The sequence below is a fragment of the Fukomys damarensis genome, unplaced genomic scaffold (genome assembly GCF_012274545.1).
Source record: "Fukomys damarensis isolate Sample0158 unplaced genomic scaffold, DMR_v1.0_HiC HiC_scaffold_4, whole genome shotgun sequence".
NCBI classification, from domain to species: domain Eukaryota; kingdom Metazoa; phylum Chordata; class Mammalia; order Rodentia; family Bathyergidae; genus Fukomys; species Fukomys damarensis.
In genome coordinates this window covers 8207744-8228523 of record NW_022900916.1, presented here as the reverse complement: position 1 = coordinate 8228523, position 20780 = coordinate 8207744, and the positions used below count along the sequence as shown (strand labels likewise).

Below are 20780 nucleotides of genomic sequence, written 5' to 3'. Positions count from 1 at the left end.
TTCACTCAACATGTGTTTATTGAAAGCTTGTTATGTACCAGTGACACAGTAGTTAAAAATGGAAACAGACGCACAAGCAAAAAAAAGTGCTCCTCCTCGTGGACCTTGTCATTTACTGAAGTCAGCAAACACAGTAAGAAGCTCTGTTAAGACTGCACGTGGGATCTCCTGCCCTGGGCACGATAGATGGGATCGAGCTTCATTGGAAGGAGGACGGCTCTGATTGAGAGGAACAGTCTGGCTGGCCTGTTAACTACAAAAGGGCAAGATTTCCATGCACATGCAGGGGTGAAAGCAGAAATTTCACTAGTCCTGGGCTCATTGAAAACACCTGTGCAATGCCTTGCAAGTGCAAGGTCCTGAGTTCGATCCCCAGTACAAAAGAAAAACCACCTTGGTCTCAGGGAACGGGTGGCCAGCTTGTCCCACAACTATTACATACTCTCGGTCCATGCTCCTGTCCTGCATGGATGCCCTGGCTTTGTGATATGATGGGGTGTGGTGGCTGCTAAGAGAAGCCATGGGTGGGGAGTGGCAGAAAGCTCAGTTGAGCTTTCAATGAGCAACAGATTAAGGATCTGGGAGTTGGCTTGTCTTCTATCCTCCTGTGATGTTACGGGACATTTCATTCTCTCATCTAGTTTATTCTTGGAGGTGCTGTGGCAAACGCATCAAAGCTTTAAGGATGCACCTGGTTTTGGGAGGTTGATAAAATTGAAAGTGAGAGGGTAGGGAAGAGGAACACAAACTACTCCTAATGGCCACAGGCCCAGAAGCCCGCCTGCCCTTTGTCCCCTGGTGGCCTGCCTCACTGTAAGGGGTAAGGGCATTTAGGAAAGGGCTCAGAGAAGGTGATATTGGGGAGACCAAAATGAGCTTCAGTGACGTGCTGGTGAGCCGGGACCTAGAACGTGGTCTTCTGATGCTGGGTTGTGTCTTCTTTTCCATTACCTCAGCCTGGGTCTCTAACTCACTCACGTGGTAAACAGTTGTCTCTGATTGGATCCAACAGATAATCCTATTCAGTTACTAGTTACACATAATTTGATTAAGTGGCAAATTCTTCCATGTAGATTTCTCCTTTTAAAAATATGCTAATACATTAAAATTCACAACTTAATCCCCCACCAAAATTCAATTCAGCAAATTCCCACTCATTGTCTTCCTTTCCCTGTTGTGTTGTACCTAAGTATTGCTTTCCTTCTCTGTGTGAGAAGTAAACTAAACAAACAGACAAACCCAGAACATTTCACCTTTCTGAAACTTGGCTAATAAACAGTCTTATCTTTCTGGAACTTTGACCAAAACCAAGGAGGTAACAAATACCTCTGTGCTTCTCTACATACAATCATACTGTTTCTCGTCTCTGTGACTCTTACTCATATATAACAAACTGCCCCCAAACAGTGGCTTTCAACTGCAACCACTCACTTGCTCATAATTCTTCAGCTTAGGTTGCACTGGGGGTGGTGATGCTGGCCCCACTGGTGACCTCTCAGGCAACTGTGGGAGTTTGGAGGTGTCACTCGGGCTGGGGGATCCAAAAGGGCTCCAGATTCTTGCCTGTGCCTTGGCTGGCCTGGCTGGAGCAGCTGGGGGTGGGGCTGGCATCTCCTCTGCACCTGGTGTCTCCAGCAGGGTAGCCTGACTGCTTCACCTGGCGGCTCAGGGCAGCGCGAAAGAAAAGCAGAGAATGTGCTGGGCCTCCTGCAGCCCCGTGTGACATCACTGCCACCTCATTCTCTTGGTCAAGCTCAGGCCAGCCTGGACCCAGCAGGAGGGAAACGCCAGGGTTCTGGTTGGGAGAAGCTCCTGGGAGGATGAGAGTGCTGGGCCGTCTGAAGGGAACTTGCACTCTTATGGGTGCATACACACGCGTGCTCGCTGTAGGGCCTGGGAAGAGACAGCTGACACTGACCGTGGTCATGGTTGTATATCAGGTTTGAGGGTCTCCTTTCCTGACCTCATTCCAGAACCTGCCCTTTTCTTGTTCCTCAGACCCTGCCTGCTGCTGGGCTTTTTCTCTTGGCCAAGCTTACACAGACAGCAAAGTGCAGAAGGAGATGATGGTTTTATAGTCAGACCCTATGCATTTGACATTCCTCTCCATCTTGGGAAAGTCACTTAACAACTGAAAAGATCTCTATTTCCACCTGTAGATTGGGTTAAAAATGGCATTTACCTCATAAAACCATTGCATGTAGCACATAATCTAGCGTTACAGACACTGCATTCCTTTCCCTTCTTTCCCTTCCTTTCCTTACCCCCAGAATCTGATAAAATGTCTCTTCTGTCTCTCTACTGTGATGTGCAGAGAAATAGTGTACAGAGGCAGGTTTCTTGTGCCTCTGTTGAAGTCATCCAAATGACTTGTTTGACCTTGGACATGTTGTTTAACCTAACTGTGCCTCATTTTCTCCTCTGTAAAATTGGGATTATAATGCTACCTCCCTCATTCATAGGGCTATTGGAAATAATTATAAAGCAGAGGATCTGGCACAGAGGAAGTATTTAATGAATGGTCGCATTTGTAGAAAGCATTCTTAGTGTGTATCGCTTAAATGGTTGTCAGTACTGTCCAGTGCATTGTCTTGAAATGGAGTGGGATCAGGGATGCCTATGACAATCCTTGTTTCCCTTTCCCTGTAACAGTCTAGGGAATCCTTATTATGTTTCTTTAGGACAGAGGGTTCTCAAACTACAAGAATGGGCAACAACTGGGTACCCCTTTGTGGGGTTCTCGGAGGCCTCTAGGTCCCAAAATTCCCAGTGAGACCCAGGGAGTATGACTGCTTCTGCTCCTTCTCCATGTTAGAACTTGACTGGAGGGCCTGATGACCCGGGAGGAGTTAGTGGACTCAGAGTCCTTCCCTCGAGTAACAAGGGAGAGGCATGAGTAGCGTTTGGGGGATGCAGTTCTCGGTAGAGTCAGCCCTTGTATGACGCCCTCCCCTCCCCGAGACTGGTTCAGATGTCTTGTGGCATCTGAGTACCTCTCTGACCCTCCCTTCTCCCTGGCCTGTGTCTTACTTACACCTGCCATCGCAGTGCTCTTGGTATGAGGTTTCTCCTTTTATCAATAAAATGACACCTGATCTCTGCTGATAAAACACCTGGGTCACCAGCCAGGCCTGCAATTTGGGGCCTGGAAAGCGCATCTGTGGGTCAAGGAGGGACCTCGTGTTTGCCAAACCAGAGCAAACAAGTTCTGTATCCTGAGCGCCCGGTGAGTTCACCGCATCTGCATCTAATGCCCTTCTCGAATGCTCCCCTCTGGTCCTGTGCTTTTTCCTCAGTGCTCACAACACTTGAGTTACAGTCAGCTTGACTTTTCAGGCTACTCCCTCCAGCCAACCCGGACACCAGCCTCTTCCACCTCGTGTACGTGGACGCCATTGCCATAGCCATCGTTGGATTCTCAGTGACCATCTCCATGGCCAAGACCTTGGCAAACAAACACGGCTACCAGGTTGATGGCAACCAGGTAAAAATCATCACTTCACTGCAGATGCTTCCCGGTGGTACATTGGTTAAGCTGTTACGTAAGAAAGCAAGTGAACTCAATTCACCTGTCTTGACAGAAAGGCCTTTGCTTCGCTGGTGGTGTACTTGAAGCGTGTATCTATTCAACACTATAATTTTTTTCATTGTGTGTGAGCACTAGGCCATTGGAACCCAAGGTACAGAGTCCTCCCTTCGTGAGCAAGGCTCAGGCTAGAGAGCTGCAGCTCAAATCTGAGCGCATGGTTTGCCACGCTCCTGTAGATGTTACTTCTGTGGTTAAAGCCCATAGCCTGGGAGTCTGATCTTTCTTCAGAACCATTTTTGCTCCACAGGAAGGCTTTGTATTTATTAAACTCTGGTATACGATTTACCTCTCAAACTCCACAGTATTCTCTTTGCTGCCTCCTCTTGTAGTGTAGTTCCAGGTAAGATATTTAATCCACACCCCATGAGCTGTAACCCTGGCAGCCTGTTTCAGCAACCTGTGTGTTTCCAAGGTGCTCCACGTTTACAGCAAATGCAGAGGTCCAATTCAAAATACCCAGAGGAGCCTAAGAGGGTTCACTGGTCCCGGAAGATGAGGTCATGCACTTGATGAGCAGTAGTATCTAAAAGATGTCAGTAGGAACACATCCAGAACTAACTCTCTCTCAGAAAAAAATACGTTATACTAAGAAAATGCACTGTTTGTATAGTGTGTTTTGGGAAGTGGGGAGTGGGTAGAGAACATGTCATTTATCTCTGGCACAATACAAATCCCAAGTGTTTCTCTCCAGCCCTGAAATACACCATAATTCCTATGTGGGGCTCATATTAAACAAATTATATCTGAAAGGAAAATGCAGAGCCAGCCTGTGCTGCTGAAAGTTAATGGTAAATAAGCTGTCATCTCCACCCCCGAGGATGACTATCTCCTTTGTGTTTTGTTTTTCTATGGAAAAGGAGCTCATCGCCCTGGGACTGTGCAATTCCATCGGCTCCCTCTTCCAGACCTTTTCAATTTCTTGCTCCTTGTCTCGAAGCCTTGTTCAGGAGGGAACTGGAGGGAAGACGCAGGTGAGTACCAACAGGCATCTGCAAACTGGTGGTTTGAGTGCTCATTACGTGGTAATCTCTTGGTTCTACTCTGAGCCCAAACAAAGCTGCTCTGTGTGCAGATCCAGTGAGCTGGGTAGTGAATCAGATAAAGGCTTCATGGATTGAAGGATTCTCACGTGACTATAGAATCTATAGGAAAGAGGTATATCCTCCAGTTAAGTCAGAAAGTTACACGATATTCCCTTTGCTACCAGGGAAACCGATCAGACACGGGGTGTTGTCAGGAGAGCCTGAGACTCCACGTGGGCAGGATGCCAGCACCCTCTAGCAGAGTGGTCTGCAATGATGGAAATGCTCAATACGGTGGCCACTAGCAATTTATGGCTCTTGAGCATTTGCTGTGGCTATGGCAACCAAGACCTACATTATTTATTGCATTCTATTTTAATTTTAAATAGCTGCATGTGCCCAATGGCTGCCATATTAGACAGCAAATCGTTGTCTGGACTCTTCTTTCCCCAGTGAGTCTCAAGTTGGTACCAGGCGCCCCTCTCCACCCCTGCTGTGCCCTTTCAGTCAGGATGTTTAAGCATTTTAGTTTCTGTTTAAAAGCTGTAAGAGGAACCAAAATTTCAAGGAGTAGAGTTAGAGGTTCATACAGTGGTTTGGATGACTTAATTTGAATCTGTATTGTCTTGATATTCCCATGGTAGTGATGGAAAGAATAAGACTGACCTCTGCCCCATGTCTTTATCTAGCACCCTAAAAGCCCCTTCCCTGTCTTCTCTCATTCAGCTCGCCGGTTGCTTGGCCTCTTTAATGATTTTGCTGGTCATATTAGCCACGGGATTCCTCTTTGAATCATTGCCCCAGGTGTGTAGTGTGGACATGGTGTGCGTTCTTTCCAAGTGTGGAGAGTCTGGTATTTATTTATATTTTTGCAGCCATCCTTGGGGTTTTACTAGAGTACTAGGAGGTTGGTATAAGAAAAGGCCAAGGCTAGGGATTGATATTGTGCCCCACCATGACCTGACAGCTGCCCAAAGCCCTTGGGAAAGCCACCTCCTCTCCTCTTGGTCCCAGTCTCCTTATCTGCAAAGAGGGGGTTGCACTGGCTGACCACCGAGGTTACTTCTCTCTTTGACCTCTGTGACCTTATACTTTCATTAAAAACCCGAGCTGGGCGTGATGGCGCATACCTGTAATCCCAGCACTTGGGAGGCTGAGGCCGGAGGATCGCTGTGAGTTTGAGACCAGCCAGGGCTACATAGTGAGTTCCAGGGCAGTCTCAACTACATAGTGAGACCCTGTCTCAAAAAACCAAAAAAAAAAAAAACCTGAGATGCCTAAACTCAAAGATGTTTATTTGCTGATATATTTAGTCTAGGAAAGATCAAAGGATGGAAAAAGCAGATCATAAGTAGGAAGACCATGGTGAAATAATTCCTTGTGTTCTAAGTTTAATTCTGAACCTCTTGACCACCATGTAGTTTTGCTACTAGGGTATGAGCCTGGATTTTCAAAGTCCATTTGAGCTGAGTGCTGAAAACCCAGGCATTCATGGTTTCAGTGAGGAGTAGGGAGATGAGGGCAGGGCCTGGGGGAGGCAGGAGGGCTCTTGGGACACAGGAGGAGAGAGGGGAGCCATGGTTGGGTTGCTGTGTTGCAGGCTGTGCTGTCGGCCATCGTGATTGTCAACCTGAAGGGAATGTTCATGCAGTTCTTAGATCTGCCCTTCTTCTGGAGAACCAGCAAAATAGAGCTGGTGAGTCTGTGATGCTCAGGTTCATATGTGTCAGCAGCAACTGTGATTAGCGCTAATAAGAATAAGGTGAAGATGTTAACACAGTTGTTCTGTGTAGCACCCAGGTAGGCAAAGTAAACATAGCCTGTGTGTGTGTGTGTGTGTGTGTGTGTGCGTGCGCGCACACGTATTAAATCTTCCGGGATTATTAACACGATTCTCCATAATGCTCTCTGACCCTCATTTAGACCATCTGGCTCACCACGTTTGTGTCCTCCTTGTTCCTGGGATTAGACTATGGCCTGATTACTGCCGTGATCATTGCTCTGCTGACTGTGATTTACAGAACACAGAGGTGAGTGCCAGATCAGAGTGGTGCGAGTGTCCTGGCGGAGACTGGCATGAACACTTTGGTGAAAGTGAAGCCCTTCAGTCATTTCAAGTTCATGTAAGAGGGAGCTACAGTGCTCCTGTCACCTGTTGACTAAATCAACCAAATGCCAAATGCAAGATCGCGCGTAATTTTCTTAGATACTCTACTGTGTCACGGTGCATGTTTCCATCAGTGATTTTGTTTAAAAACCCAAAGCTGCATCACTGCTCCTCTCATTCCTGCCCCAAGTGTGAGTCATTGGTTCATTTGCCCCTCTCCCAAGTGGAAGGTGTTCTTGCAATTCACTTTGGTACCAGGGGCCAGTGTGGGTTTCAGTGACATGAAGCAAGTTCCAACACCACGCGGTCATGTGCAGCCTTGCCGGCGTCCCTTCCTCCAGTCTGAGCCATTGTTCCCCGTCATGATGTCTTCTTCCTAGTAGGAAGCCAAGCCTATTGGCAAAGTATAAAATAAAATTTTAAAAAGGCTATTTGGAGGCTAGACATGGTGGTGCACACCAGTAATCCCAGTACCTCAGAGATGGAGGCAGAAGGGTCATGGTGAGTTCGAAGCCAACCTAGGTGACTGAGTTTCAGGCCAGTCTGACCTGCAGAGTGAGACCCTGGCTCAGTAAAAAAATTAAACATAAAAGATAATAATAGTAATAATCTTTAGGATGAGGAAACCACCATGAAAATAAAAGGAAATGTGTCATAGAAATAACCTGGACTTGGGCCAGACAAACCTGAGTTTGGGTCCTGACTCTGTCTTCTGTAAGCTCTGTAATTTTTATGGAACCTCTCAGAATCTCAGTTTCTACCTCTGTAAAATGGAACTGATACTTGCTACCTCAAATAGTTACAGTGAGGTTGACAGTAAGGCACACAGAGATCTAGCATAGCACCTGACTCCTGCAACCAGAGTTTTCTTCCCTTTAACACAAAGGGCTGTGAAAACAAATCAAGCTGTTTGCCTATAGTTGCAGATCATATAATGGTTCTCTTAAGTGCAGACCACCAGATGGGGTTGCTGACCTTTTTTCTGCAGAAGGTTGGGATGTTCCTGCTCACCAGAGTTGAAAATGAGCATTTTTATCTCTAAAACAACACAAGAGAAAAATGTTAAAAAGATGTGGTCTAAGCTCAGAATGGAAATGAAATTATTTTTAACAAATCCTGTGTTATTATAAAGAACATCATTAGTTCATACAGGGCCCTTTTTTAAAATCTCAGAGTTTGGGTGAACATTATGGTCTGAAACTGTCCAGGGGGTACAGGGCATAGCTCAGTGGTAGATCAATCCCTGGCACCAAAAAAGAAAAATATCTATCTCCTCTAACAAGCCACAATATAGAATTGGAGATTTGTGTGTTGTTTTCTATACCAATAGGATTTTATAATTTCTGATCATAAATTAAAATTCAAAATCGGGCAAGTGTGATTTTTAAATACTGCACTTCTCTTTCTCCCTCAAGTATTGAACTAACGTTGAGTTTGCATGTTCTGCCAGTTGATCCTGTCAGGAGATCTTGCTGGGGTTTTGTAGGGTGGCCTTTGGGGGACCAGCAGTCAGGACACATGTTTCTTTGCAGCTGGCCTCTTTGCTGCAGTCAGGGCAAACTTCCAGGAGACAGCTAGCAGTGCACCAGCTTTGGCCTGTTCCAAATACTGTTTTCCCCACAGAACCCCCATGGACAACCACTCTGTCCAGCACATAGCTCCCCATCACCTCTTCCAGGCCAGCACTGGAAGGAGGTTTTAGCTTCTGCCCCCAGAGTGCTCATAATTTAGCCAATATTACAAAATTTGGTAAAACATTTATAATCCCCATGAGTGCATATTTGTCGAGGGCCTCATGTCTTCCCAGTGAGATAGATACTACACTCTTCCAATGTTGCAGTAAATAAGACATGGTCCTTCCCTACTGTCAGGCTGAGCCTCCCCAGAAGGCATCTGGGAGAGGTTCATTTAGTCCATCTGAGTCCTTTGTTCCACGAGTGAATTAATTCCCCACTAAAGAACAAGATGCCGGGCCATTTATCAGAGTAAGGGCAGCATGGGGGTGGTGGCTCTAGAGCTCAAGAGCTGCTTGCCTTTATTCCTTCTGCAAAGCAGCCACAGTGCTGCTTTACAGCAGTTTACAGCACTTACAGCGTCTGTTATCGGCTTACTACGACATGGTGAGGCAAAAAACACCTGAATGACCTTGCAGGGCCTTGTAGCACATGTATGGTTGAGTATATAAAGTCATTCTTACGTAACCCTGGCCAATATGAGTCTAACCAGAAGTGGTACTCCTCGTCTTCAAAAAGATTGTCTTCTCCCAAGGATGACCAACAGACAGTTAAGAGGGATGATGTTAGTTGATAATGATAGCACTAAACGCTGACAGCTATTTATCTGCTCAGCTCCAGGCAGAGATCAGTGCCTTATGTCCTTTCCTCCTTACAACCCAGAGACTGTTAGCAGTGCCATTTTACAGATGTGGAACCTGGGTCCTAGAGTCACTGGACAACTTACCCAAGATCACAGTGAGTGGTGGGGCAGTGACTTAAATACAAGTTTCTATGGGTCCAGAAGCAATCTCTGTAAGCCTTGCATCGTCTTTCTTTCGGAGATTAGAAAATATAGTTCACAGGCTCCTGCAGGGATAGCCAGATACAGTGTGACAATAAGCAGAATAGGGCCCCAAATGAAACCCGTAGGAGCTCATAGAAAGAGACTCCCTGGCTCATGGTGTCAGGTGGGAAGTGATCACGGCGTGGCCTCCGTTGGGAGCAGGAGGGTGCAGATCTGCAAGGCATACAGGTGGCCAGGAAGACCCTGTCCTCCTCTGCCTGCTCAATCCTCATCGCCGAGGCCCAGATCTTTCACCCAGAGGGACTCGACTTTCCCTATGCACCGACAGTGTCACTCCTGCAGGGAAGGTGCAGCCCTGGGAACGTGATGCCGGGGCCTCTCTCCAAAGGCACCCGAGAGGGATCTCACAGCACACCCGCACATGCCGTGTGATTGATTGCACACTGCACCCCAGCGCAGGGACTTTAGCTCACTCTCTGTCTGCAGCCCGAGCTACAAAGTCCTGGGACAGCTTCCTGACACTGACGTCTATATCGACATAGATGCCTTCGAAGAGGTAGGACCCCTTCCCGCGATGTTAAAAGATTGTGCGACTGAGTGGCTTAGTACTTTCTCCCAGGAAGCAGAGGGAGGCATAGTGGTTAACGTAAAAACCCCAAAATTCAACTTACCATCTGGATTTAGCTGTGTAGTTTATACTGTGTGCTAATCACTCAGGTTCTACTTTTCATTTTCCTTGCTTTTAAATAAGGATAAGCGCTTATTGTTGGAATTAAAATATACATTTGCAAAACAGTGAAATGAAAAATTGGTTGCTATGGCATCGATTTTGTTTTCTGATTTTTAAACCAGTGGTAAATTACTAATTTTAACCATGTAAAATCTAGATGGTGGAGCTATATAATTCTCCTCCCCTCCTTTTTTTTAAAGACAAATCTTTTGTATGCAGCCGGGCTGACCTTGAATTTTTGATCCTCCTGCCTCAGCTTTCCAAGTGCTGAGATTATGTTGTGTGCCGCCATGCCCAGCTTTCCCACGTCTGTTTTTTTGTTTTGTTTTGTTTTGTTTTTTGCAGTACTGGGGATCAAACAAAAAACCTTGTGCTTGCAAGGCAGGCACAGTGCCACTGAGCTACATCCCTGGCCCCCCACTTCATTTTTAATGGTTGAAAATTATAAAAGCAGATTTCCTTGATTTTGTTTTGTTTGTTTGTTTGTTGTTTTATTTTGGGGGTTTATTTGGTACCCAGGATTGAACTCAGGACCTTGCACTTACAAGACAGGCAGGGTAGCACTGAGCTAAATCCCTGGTCTTGATTTCCTTCATTTTGAATGTTCTTTTCTTCTGTGGAATCTCAAAAACTTTTACAAAATATTTTAGAATTAATTTTGTCCGTCTCATTTCTTTTTGCTTGAGAAGAAATTCTCAGGCTCACTAAGAGGTCCCAGGAAGCAAGCCTAGGGTTAAGATTACTAATTTTTCCTCACTCCGAAGAACTCTGTGGTGAATTAGTGACTATTTGCAATGACTGCAAACTGTGTCCCAGAGTTCCGTGAGGTTCAGGATTAGACACAAAATACTATTTAACTGTGTCATGTGAGCTCCTTCCTGCAGCCTGTGGTCAAACCCACAAACCTCTGTCCGCTTTATTTGTCTGCTTCTCACCGCCTGGCAACAGCCTTCCCTCTTCCGAGCCTGCTCTTTTCTCTTTTTAAATGTGTTTTCATCCCTCTTCTTTGTTTTAATGATAAAAATGAAGCAGAGACTATCCTGTAAAAGGAATGGGAGGGTGGGCCTTTTTAAAAGCTTTCAAGCTGAGTGTGGTAGCCCAGCTACCTGGGAGACTGAGGCAGGAGCACTGGTTGAGCCCAGGATCTGTAAGACTAGCCGGAGCAACATAGTGATACCCTGTCTCCAAAAAAAAAAAAAATCCCCAAAAAACAAATCACGCAAACAACCACTTTTTTCCTCAGTATAGCTCCCAGAGCCTGGATAGGTAGACACCTTTTATCCAGACATAGTAAGAGGATCCTTTGCCACTACTGTATTCATTTCCACATTGGAGGAGGGAGGCAAGTGCAGTTTTGATCCTGAAATATACCCAGGTGTTAAATTCACTAATATTTTACTTCTCAGGTGAAAGAAATCCCTGGAATAAAAATATTCCAAATAAATGCCCCAATTTACTATGCTAACAGTGACTTGTATAGCAACGCATTAAAAAGAAAGGTAAGTAGGAAGAAATTAAGAGCAGATACTTTTTATTTATTTGGTGCCGGGGATAGAACTCAGGACCTTGTGCTTGCGAGGCAGGTGGCAGAACCACTGAGCTAAATCCCCGGCCCAAGATCAGATATATTTGAGGAGAGGACTTGCAGGGATGGGAGTAAATGTGTCCGTGAACCTCACTATACTATTTCACCCACACACAAAAACACATCTATGATGAAATATACCATTTACGAATTTTCAAACATCCAATCCAGTGGGTAACATTAAGGACATTCACATTCTTGGGCAACCTTTGCCACTACTCATTCTCTCTTTATACGTATTTGTTCCCTCTTCAAATAAAATTAAAAGAAAGTGAAAAAATAATCTTAGATATTTTTACTTTGGGAATCATGGTTTCCTTGATGATGATCAGCCCCATGCTGCCCATCAGCCCACAAAGTCTCTTTCAGATATAAGAATCGGAGAAATCTTAAATTTAGTAAATATCACTGTCTTTGCTACTTCTGCTTCCGGTTGTCTTTTTCTTGGTACTGGGGATTGAACTCGGGTCCTTGCGCTTGCAAGGCAGGCCACCAAACCGCTGAGTTAAATCCCCGGCCCTGCTTCCGCTTGTCTTGAGGAAAGACAGAATGAGAAAATCTACCCGCGTCCTCTCAGGTCTTAGGATGTAACTCAGTTCTGGACACCTGACGGAAAGGTAGAAGGAGGGGCGGGGTGATAATCTGCCGCGGGAAGCTCGTGGGGGAATTTGAAGATGAATGGCATTCGGGTGGGTCCCTGGGAGCCATGGAGGGATTTCTGTGTCTTGCTCTTCTCTGAAGACCGGAGTGAACCCAGCGCTCATCATGGGAGCAAGGAGAAAGGCCCTGAGGAAGTATACTAAGGAGGTGGGGAACGCAAACGTGGCCAACGCCACCGTGCTCAAGGCGGTGAGTGGACTTTTCCTTGTCATTTCCCCTCTCGTGACCTGCAGTAACTGAGCGCAGCTGCAAGTTCCCAAAGTGGGAAAGCTTAGGGACACCTAGGAAATGTTGCTACATTTCGAGTATGCGGTACTGTCAGTCAGGTGGATGCTTCTGGAATTAGTATTGAAAACACTGTTTTAAAAACAAAAATCACGTGCGGGCTTGAAAATTTTTACCATTGCTGCTTCCTCATGGATTTATTCAGCTGACAGTAAAAAAGTCCGAAGGCTGATTTTTGACGCTCAGACTTACAACTTGTGGCTTGTCACGCTGAAGTTGACGGAACTACTTTAGAAGTTGGGGGAAATGGAGAGGATGACAAAGAAGAAACTGAGTCAAACCTAAATATTATAGACCTATCCTTTCTGTCACATTATGGGGCTGGAATGTGACAAATATTTTAAGGAGATCTGCTATAGTCAGTAGCTTGAGAATCTAAGGGCTGATTTTTTACGAAAATCTTTCCCTCGCTGAAAGTGTGACTTTACAGAATTCTGGTTTGGTTTCATTTTTGATACAGGATGCAGAAGTAGATGGAGAAGATGGTACCAAGCCTGAAGAGGAGGACGGTGAAGTGAAATACCCCCCAATCGTCATTAAAAATACATTTCCCAAAGAACTGCAGAGATTCATGCCCCCGGGGGATAACATCCACACCATCATTCTGGATTTCACACAGGTCAATTTCATCGACTCTGTTGGCGTGAAAACTCTGGCAGGGGTAAGCATCACCGTGACCAAGTGGCTCAGTGTTGGTGCCCCGTGTCCCGTCTGTCACCGAAGCGAGTTGGACTAGGGTCCCTTTTCAACTTGTAAAGTTCTTTTTTGTTGTTTTTCGACTTCTGATTATGGAAATATTTTAAGTGTACAAAAGTAAAGAGCCTAGCATAGTGAATCCCCCGCGTAACTATCATCCAGCTCCAACAATTACCAGTTTGTGGCCAATCTGATTTCGTTTATACCAACAGGCATTTTCTTATTTTCCTTATTGAAGCACACCCCTGTGGTCACATCCTCTATAAATATTTCAGTGAACATCTGTTTAAAAAGATTCTTCTTTAAAAAAAATTATTACTATTATTCCTCTGTTACACTTAAGCAGAATTTCATAATATTTTTATACCCCTAGTTAATCACCATTACTTTTAAACCAAAAAATAAAAGACATAAAGTTATTTTCAATTGATTACCACAGAAATGTTTAATTATTGAAACTAAGTAGCTCAATGAATCAGTTAGAGGGTCTCACATCCCTTAAATACATATTGGGAGAGAACAACTTGTTTCTGGCAACATCGGAAAACTTAACTGTCTTTCCACGTTATTGCAGATTGTAAAGGAATACGGAGACGTTGGTATTTATGTGTATTTAGCAGGATGCAGTGGTGAGTACACCTTTAGGATGGGGAAAAGTTTTAAGTTAGTTTTGTCTGTTCTTAATAATTGTATTTGGAAATTTTTGCATAATTTTGATGTTTTAATCAAAATGACAATTATTCTTTTGGAAATCACCGTAAAGCTAGCTTTGAAATGATCTGCTTAGAGCACTCCTGCCCCTGGGTTGCTCCTGTCCTGACCTTCCGACCCAGAGGTGGAGGAAAGCGAAGGAGCTGATAAATCCTTGCTGATCCTGCAGTGGCCACCACAACATACTGGCGCTCTGTAAGGTTATTCCCATGGATTGCATTTTCAGCCAGTGGTTTTGGAATACCTTGCCTGCTCTTTTTGCTTTATTATATTTTAGCTAAGACAGTGCCTGAAAATAAAATCTACGTAAAGGCATCACTTTTCACCTGTCAGGCTTGACGGCATGGAAGAGCAGCTGCTCGCAGACAGAACACCTGCAGAGGGCAGACCAGCATTATCTGGCAAAATTCCCAGTGCATTGACCTTTTTTTTTTTTTTTTTTTTTTTTTTTTTTTTTTTTTGGTACTGGGGATCAAACTCAGGACCTTGCGCTTGCGAGGGCATTGACTACTTTTAACATGGCAAAACCTCAACATGCTGCACACACTCAAAACAACAACACATGAGCTGGAGATGTAGCTCAGTGGTTCTGCCGCCTGCCTTGCAAACACAAGGTCCCAAGTTCAATCCCCAGTACCAAAAAAAAAAAAGAGAGAGAGAGAGAGAGACAAAACAACAACACATGTATGTAGATGGTCATCATAACATTGTCTATAAAACAAAAAAACTGGAAAAAAGTGTCAAGCAAAAGGCACCAGTTAAATAAATTAGGGTATGTCTATGCAATGGAACACCACGTAATGGTTAAAAATATATAGAGAGAACAATTTATATGCAATAATAGTATATGTGCTATCTTCAGGGTAAGTAAGAACATGAGGGAAATGTTTATATTTACTAACATTTACATAGAGAAATCCTGGAAGGGTACCCAAGAAAGCTGTGAAAGTAGCTCCCTGGGACTGGGCATTGGGGAGACACAGACAGGCACTGGAGTGAGGCTTTACTACAGGATTTTAATAAACTATATAAAAGTGATACTTTAAAAAAAAAGTTCAAGACCAAAACCTCTAGTGCAGAATAATTTTCTTTTATTTCTTATAGCACAAGTTGTGAACGACCTCACTCGAAATCGATTTTTTGAAAATCCTGCCTTGAAGGAGCTGCTGTTCTACAGCATCCACGACGCAGTCTTAGGCAGCCAAGTTCGAGAGGCACTGGCTGATCAGGAAGCCTCAGCTGCCCCTCCACCGGAGGATCTGGAGCCCAATGCCACTCCTGCCACACCGGAAGAATGAGGGGGACCTCAGCTTGGGTGGGATGGGGTTATTATTGGGGAAATTCCTCATTTACACATTTTAAATACTAGACCCTAGGGTTTCCCCTAAGGGTAAATACTAGTAGTCAAGGCTTGATTTGGAGGGTGAATGACACATAGCAAGATGTATCTTACTTGTGTTTTCTAAAATTGAATAATTCAAAGATAAATTGGCCTCTTCCCTGCACTTACTGTGCAGTGACATTTGTTACTTTTTAGTATTGTCTTTGCAGGCCAAGCACTTAAAATCGTACTTCTCTGAAGTACTTTACCTACAAATAGGATATTCTATCAGCAGATGGTTCCTGGGTGTTGTATTTGTTTGGCTACAGGTGTTTATAACCAATCACCTGCCAGAGGAGGGAAATCCACAATTTTCTAGACGTTCTTGTTTTACAATAACCTTTTATTATTATAAAAGACATATAGGTGCATTGTGAACACACTGGAAAAAACAGGCAGGCAAAGAATAGTAACATATGCTCAACCACTTAAAGCTGGCCCTGTTAACATCTTAATCCATCATCAACCCACCCCCAACCCCCATACCAGGGATCGAACCTAGGGCCTTGCGCTTGCCAGGCAGGCATGGTGCCACTGAACTAAATCACGGGCCCCTGCCTGTTCACATCTTTATGCATATCCTTCCAGATGTTTTTTCCTATGCATCATATATCTTTATATTTTAAACAACTATATCTGTATAATATTTGGAACCAATTTTTTGTCACCAGTCTCAACTTTCTTGTCCAGGACATTTTTATCTCAGACTATATTCACATTTATCCAATTGTCCCTAAACTTGCAGTTGGTTTGTCCAAATCAGTATTCATTCTGAGACCTTCCATTGTATCTACTGGTCATGTCCCTTTAAGTCCATAAGTCTATTTTAATCTAACACAGTTCCTGACTTTATTTTCCCCCTGTACTGGGGATTGAACCCTAGGCCTTCACTCTGAGCTACTTCCCCAGCCCTCTTTTCTTACTGAGTTACTAAATTGCCTAGGCTGGGCTTGAACTTGTGATCCTTCTCATCAGCCTCCCAGAGTGCTGGGACTGCAGGTGTGTACCACTACACACTACTGACACTTATTAAAGATTGGGAGGGACTGTTGTTTCATAGAATCCCATCTTGTGAATTTGTCTAGTTGCTTTCTTATGGTGGTATTTAGCTTGTTCCTCTATTCTCTACACTACCTGCAATCTGGAAGTTATATCCGAAGGCTCATGGATTTAAGTTGAACATTTTATTAGGAGATATCGTATCATGATTCCTACTGCATCACACCAAAAATACATAATATCTAATGCACCTACCATTAACAGTATTAAGATAGATCACTGGATTAGTACAATTATCTGAACTTCCAGTTGGTTTTCCCCTTTGTGGGAACAGTTATCCATACAACTGTTTTTCTGGCATTAAATTCACTTTCACCATTAGCCATTAAACTTGAAAATGTAAAAATAGAGTTCTTACTGGAACAGTAGGTTGAATGTTTTATTTCCATTTAATTATCAAATTCAAAGTAAGTTGGTTTGTGACAAATTAGGGTGGTTTTGTTTTTTGGTTTTTTTTTTTTTTGCTAATTTCTTGTGATTATCATTTTAGTCCCATTCAAATTTATAGTCTTAAACCCCTTCATAATCTTTTTGATGCTCAAATTATCAGAACTGTAGCCAGAAGGAATCCCTATGTTTTGTTGTTGCTAATAGTGGAGTAGCCTTAACGACCGTGAATTTTAAGAAAGCTAATGCCCAGATATAGATTCATGCCATCCTTAAAAGTTCATAATTATCAGTTAATGAGTCTCAAACTCAGTGTTTAGCCTCTGATTAAAATATTTCTCAACTGTTTATAGTTGACATGAAAATGTGGAGTGTTCAGAGGTTGTGGGAGGGCCTCGAAGCCAATTTGTCATTAGCCGTCCTATTCTTGTAGTTTCCTAGCATCTATCATCTCACAGTAAGTCAAAACACAGGTATTAGCCAATCTGTTTGAAGCTCCCTCCGCTAAGAGTTCCTGCTGCCTTCTGCCCTAATTGATTGTCTTTAACGCTTTTTGTACTTTTTCTTTCAGTTTTCATAAAGAAGATCCTGCTGGAAGGAAAATGGTCAGATCCTAATAGAATTGTTAGTGTAGTAATTAGATTTTCCAGGGACTCTACTAATTTGATTCAAACCCTTCCTTTCTAATCAATTCTTTATCTCAAGCTAGAATGAAATTGGATTAGCATCTGGTTATTCTTTTTACAAACATCATGCACAAGATCAGATACATCTGCATTCTGCTACAGACTGCCTTCTGAAAGAGCATGTAGTTCCAGAACTTTAGCTTATACTAGAATCTTGTATAAAAGGGCCCACATCATTTCATTTAACTAGAATATAAAACATTTCATTGAATATTCTTTAGCACCAGCCTTCAACAAATGCCTTTTGCACAGCAGACGTTCAAGTCCTAGTAGCTAAGGTACCAAAAAAAAAAAAAAGTTTTTGTCTATAGCTTACATTTTATATTTTACTTTTCTGTTCTTTAATTTTTAACCTGTTTTGAATAGAATTCTACTATGTACATAAAAAGCACTTAAGTCTTTCTGAAGGTGGGTAAATGTATTTTTGTTTTAGGATGCATCTGAGAATGTAAGTGTGTATTTCAAAAAGCACTTCAATGATGTAAATATGTCTGAATGTCTTAGAATTCATAGTAGAAATTTTCCTGACCTTTTGTCTTATGGTCTTTCTCTTTTAAGGAATTAAGTAGAAGCCCAGCTTGTTCCTTCTGGCCTTTAATAGCTGCTAGTGCATGCCTCACTATGCCGTTCAGCCCTGATTCAAATTCAGATCCATATTGCCCTTCAAAATGGGCATAATCCATGCTGATAGAGAGCCTGGTCTAGTCTTATTTTATGGCAATATGGGAAGGGCCTCACAAAGAGAAGCCCTTTGCCTGCATCAAATCCTGCCAAGTATGATAGTGACTGCTCTCTGCCTTGTGAATAAATGACATTTGCAGGCTGGGCCAAGGAAACTCCACTCTGTAAACACTGACTCATGTTAGCACCCAGTAGCTGATAGTGGGTTCCCAAATGTGTCCCATCCAGAGTGGAAACCAGAAGTGAAGAGTTGGGTCTTCAAGCCCTGGGAATAGCTCATTTTGTAGTTTTCAGATAGTCTAAGATTATCTATTCCGTGTTGTTTGATCCTGTAGAAGAGAATGGAGGTACTTACCTCCAAGTGTGTATTTTGAGAAAATAAGCCTGTCCTCTGTGTGTATATGAAGAAAGGGTAGCTAACTCAGAATGTGCCGTAGAGTGGGTGGGTGTGTTTTTGTGTGTTAGGGGGTGGGGGTGTGCCCTTGTGTGGGGATTGGGGAGGGAAGGGTATGTGGTGGGGAAGGCTTTTATCTATTATGTCTGTCCTTTAGTAACTCAGCTTAAATCCTAAAAGGAAACAACTTTTTTGGTGTGAGCCTGTATGCTTTTTGTGAGTGTAAAATGTTGGGTCTTTTTAGTGCACCTTTTGGGAATGCTTTTAGGATTCAGTAAGTTTAGTCTTGATAATGTTGAGTGCTTATGAAAGCTTGAGGGTTGACAAGTATTATCTAATACTCTAAATATATAGCCAACCAAAATGCATGCAATACTTTTGAAACCCCTCAAATCCCAGCAACAAAATGCTCAGACATTACTAGTGCGCCAGGTAACAGGTCTGCTTACTGACTTGGATGGAATCAAATTTGAGCATCTTAAAAACCTGTATTTCCTGAAAGAGAGGCTTACCGTGGTTTACATCAGTTTATGTAATAGATGACCTTGAGAAGCATGATGGGCATTATTTTTTTTATAAATCTAATCATTTTTTGGAGACAGGGTCTCATTGTGTAGTTCAGGCTAGTCTTGAACTTACTCTGTAGCCCAGGCTGGCCTCAAACCATGGCAGTCTTCCTGCTTCAGCTTCCCAAGTGCTGGGATCATAGGCATGCACCAGCTAAATCTAATGTTTTTTTAAAAGTACTTCTTAAAGAAACTCTACAGTATAATTTTTCGCCATAACTCCTTTGCACCCTGCTTTGTTATGTGTGTGTGTATGGAGATCATATCTTATCTATCTGTATATGTACTGACACATACACAGATGTTCCTCAGTGAATGATGGAGTTATATGCTGAGGAACCCACGATAAAATCAATGTTATATATTAATAATCATTTAATACACTTAACCTACAAAACACAACACTGTGGAGCATCGGTTGTTTCCTCTTGGTTACCTGGTTGCATACTTACTGCCAGCCCAGGAAAACATCAAAATTCAATGTACTGTTTCTGCTAAATGTGTTTCAATTTGGAAACCACGAGGACCATCTGTCTGTGCATATACACATGTATGCTCCAGGCAGGGGACTTAACAGTAGATGCCTTCTTTTCTTTTTTGTTGTTTTTTCCGGTACTGAGGATAAAACTTGGGACCCTGCTCTTGCCAGGCTGGCACGGCGCCACTGAGCTACATCCTTGGCCCTCTTTTATCTTTTTAAATAGGATACAAACATGCTAATCTAGATAGTACTGATTCTAACTGTACAATTATGCCTAGGCAGAAATATATACATTTTTCAACTAACTCATTGTCATTAATACACAGCCACTTAGATTTTCAGTGTCCTAACTGAAATGGTAGCATACTGTTTTCACCATGTTCAGCCCTTGTGAGCTCAAACAGGCCTAGTCTGAGTTGCCTTGGTGTGCATGAGGTGTGCCTATAGGAAAAGGGGAAGACTCCAGTGTGTTTAGATGCTTATTTAAACAAAACATTCTAAAACATACATCTCAGTCTTCATCTGAGTATTTTATTGTAAGTGTTAAGTTAGAAGTAGTTTGCTCTATTTCATACTCAAGAAAGAGTAGGGCAGAGTTAGAAAAAGAATTTTTTCTGATCAAAAATTAAAGAATATTGGTTAGATTTTTATGAATGAAGGGCTTCAATATTTCTACTTGAAAACTTTTATAAAATTAAAATATTTCCATGTGAAGGCATTTTTTTTCTATGCTGTCAACTTTTCCTTCTGTGGCTTAAAAATTTATTCAGTTTTCACTGTTTTGCCATTTATTTATGAATATTTAACTTCAATAAAAATATTGGTTATTGTGCTTTCATCTCAGTATTTGGGGTGATTGGGACTAATTGTGATATAAAAGATTTGGTGGTATACAAGAAAAATTTTAAACAAATCTGTTGAGGATTCTAATACAACCTTTATTTTCAAAATATCTTACTGTGGCTGAGAAGAACAGGAGCTTTACCAAAATTTTAAACTACTAATTTTATGAGATGAAACTAATGACTTCTCTATATTAAGCCAACTCTAGGTTTTCGAAGTTAACACATGTCCATTTTTCTTTGTGCTTTACCTGTTTTACCTTCACTGTTCATTTAAATCGCCTCTTCTTGATTAATTTAGGCAGTCAAGTGGCAAAGCAAAATATATCAAATACTTTTTTGACTTTGGCCAACATGGTGGGGAAACAACAGCAGTGCAGGTGATCTAACACTTGGGT

At 42.8% G+C, this 20780-nt stretch overlaps 1 protein-coding gene across 1 annotated transcript in view; it reads left to right on the top strand.

The window, feature by feature from the left end:
• Slc26a5 (solute carrier family 26 member 5) overlaps positions 1-16210 on the top strand; it is a 56145-nt gene extending 39935 nt beyond the window's left edge. Inside the window, exons 10-20 of the mRNA XM_019209486.2 lie at positions 3337-3484; positions 4447-4560; positions 5338-5415; positions 6212-6307; positions 6535-6641; positions 9725-9794; positions 11375-11467; positions 12295-12402; positions 12959-13159; positions 13769-13823; positions 15010-16210. Of these exons, the coding sequence (XP_019065031.1) occupies positions 3337-3484; positions 4447-4560; positions 5338-5415; positions 6212-6307; positions 6535-6641; positions 9725-9794; positions 11375-11467; positions 12295-12402; positions 12959-13159; positions 13769-13823; positions 15010-15203 (1264 nt within the window). The 3' untranslated portion in view covers positions 15204-16210. The remainder of the gene's footprint in view (positions 1-3336; positions 3485-4446; positions 4561-5337; positions 5416-6211; positions 6308-6534; positions 6642-9724; positions 9795-11374; positions 11468-12294; positions 12403-12958; positions 13160-13768; positions 13824-15009) is intronic.
• The last annotated feature ends 4570 nt before the right edge of the window (positions 16211-20780 follow it).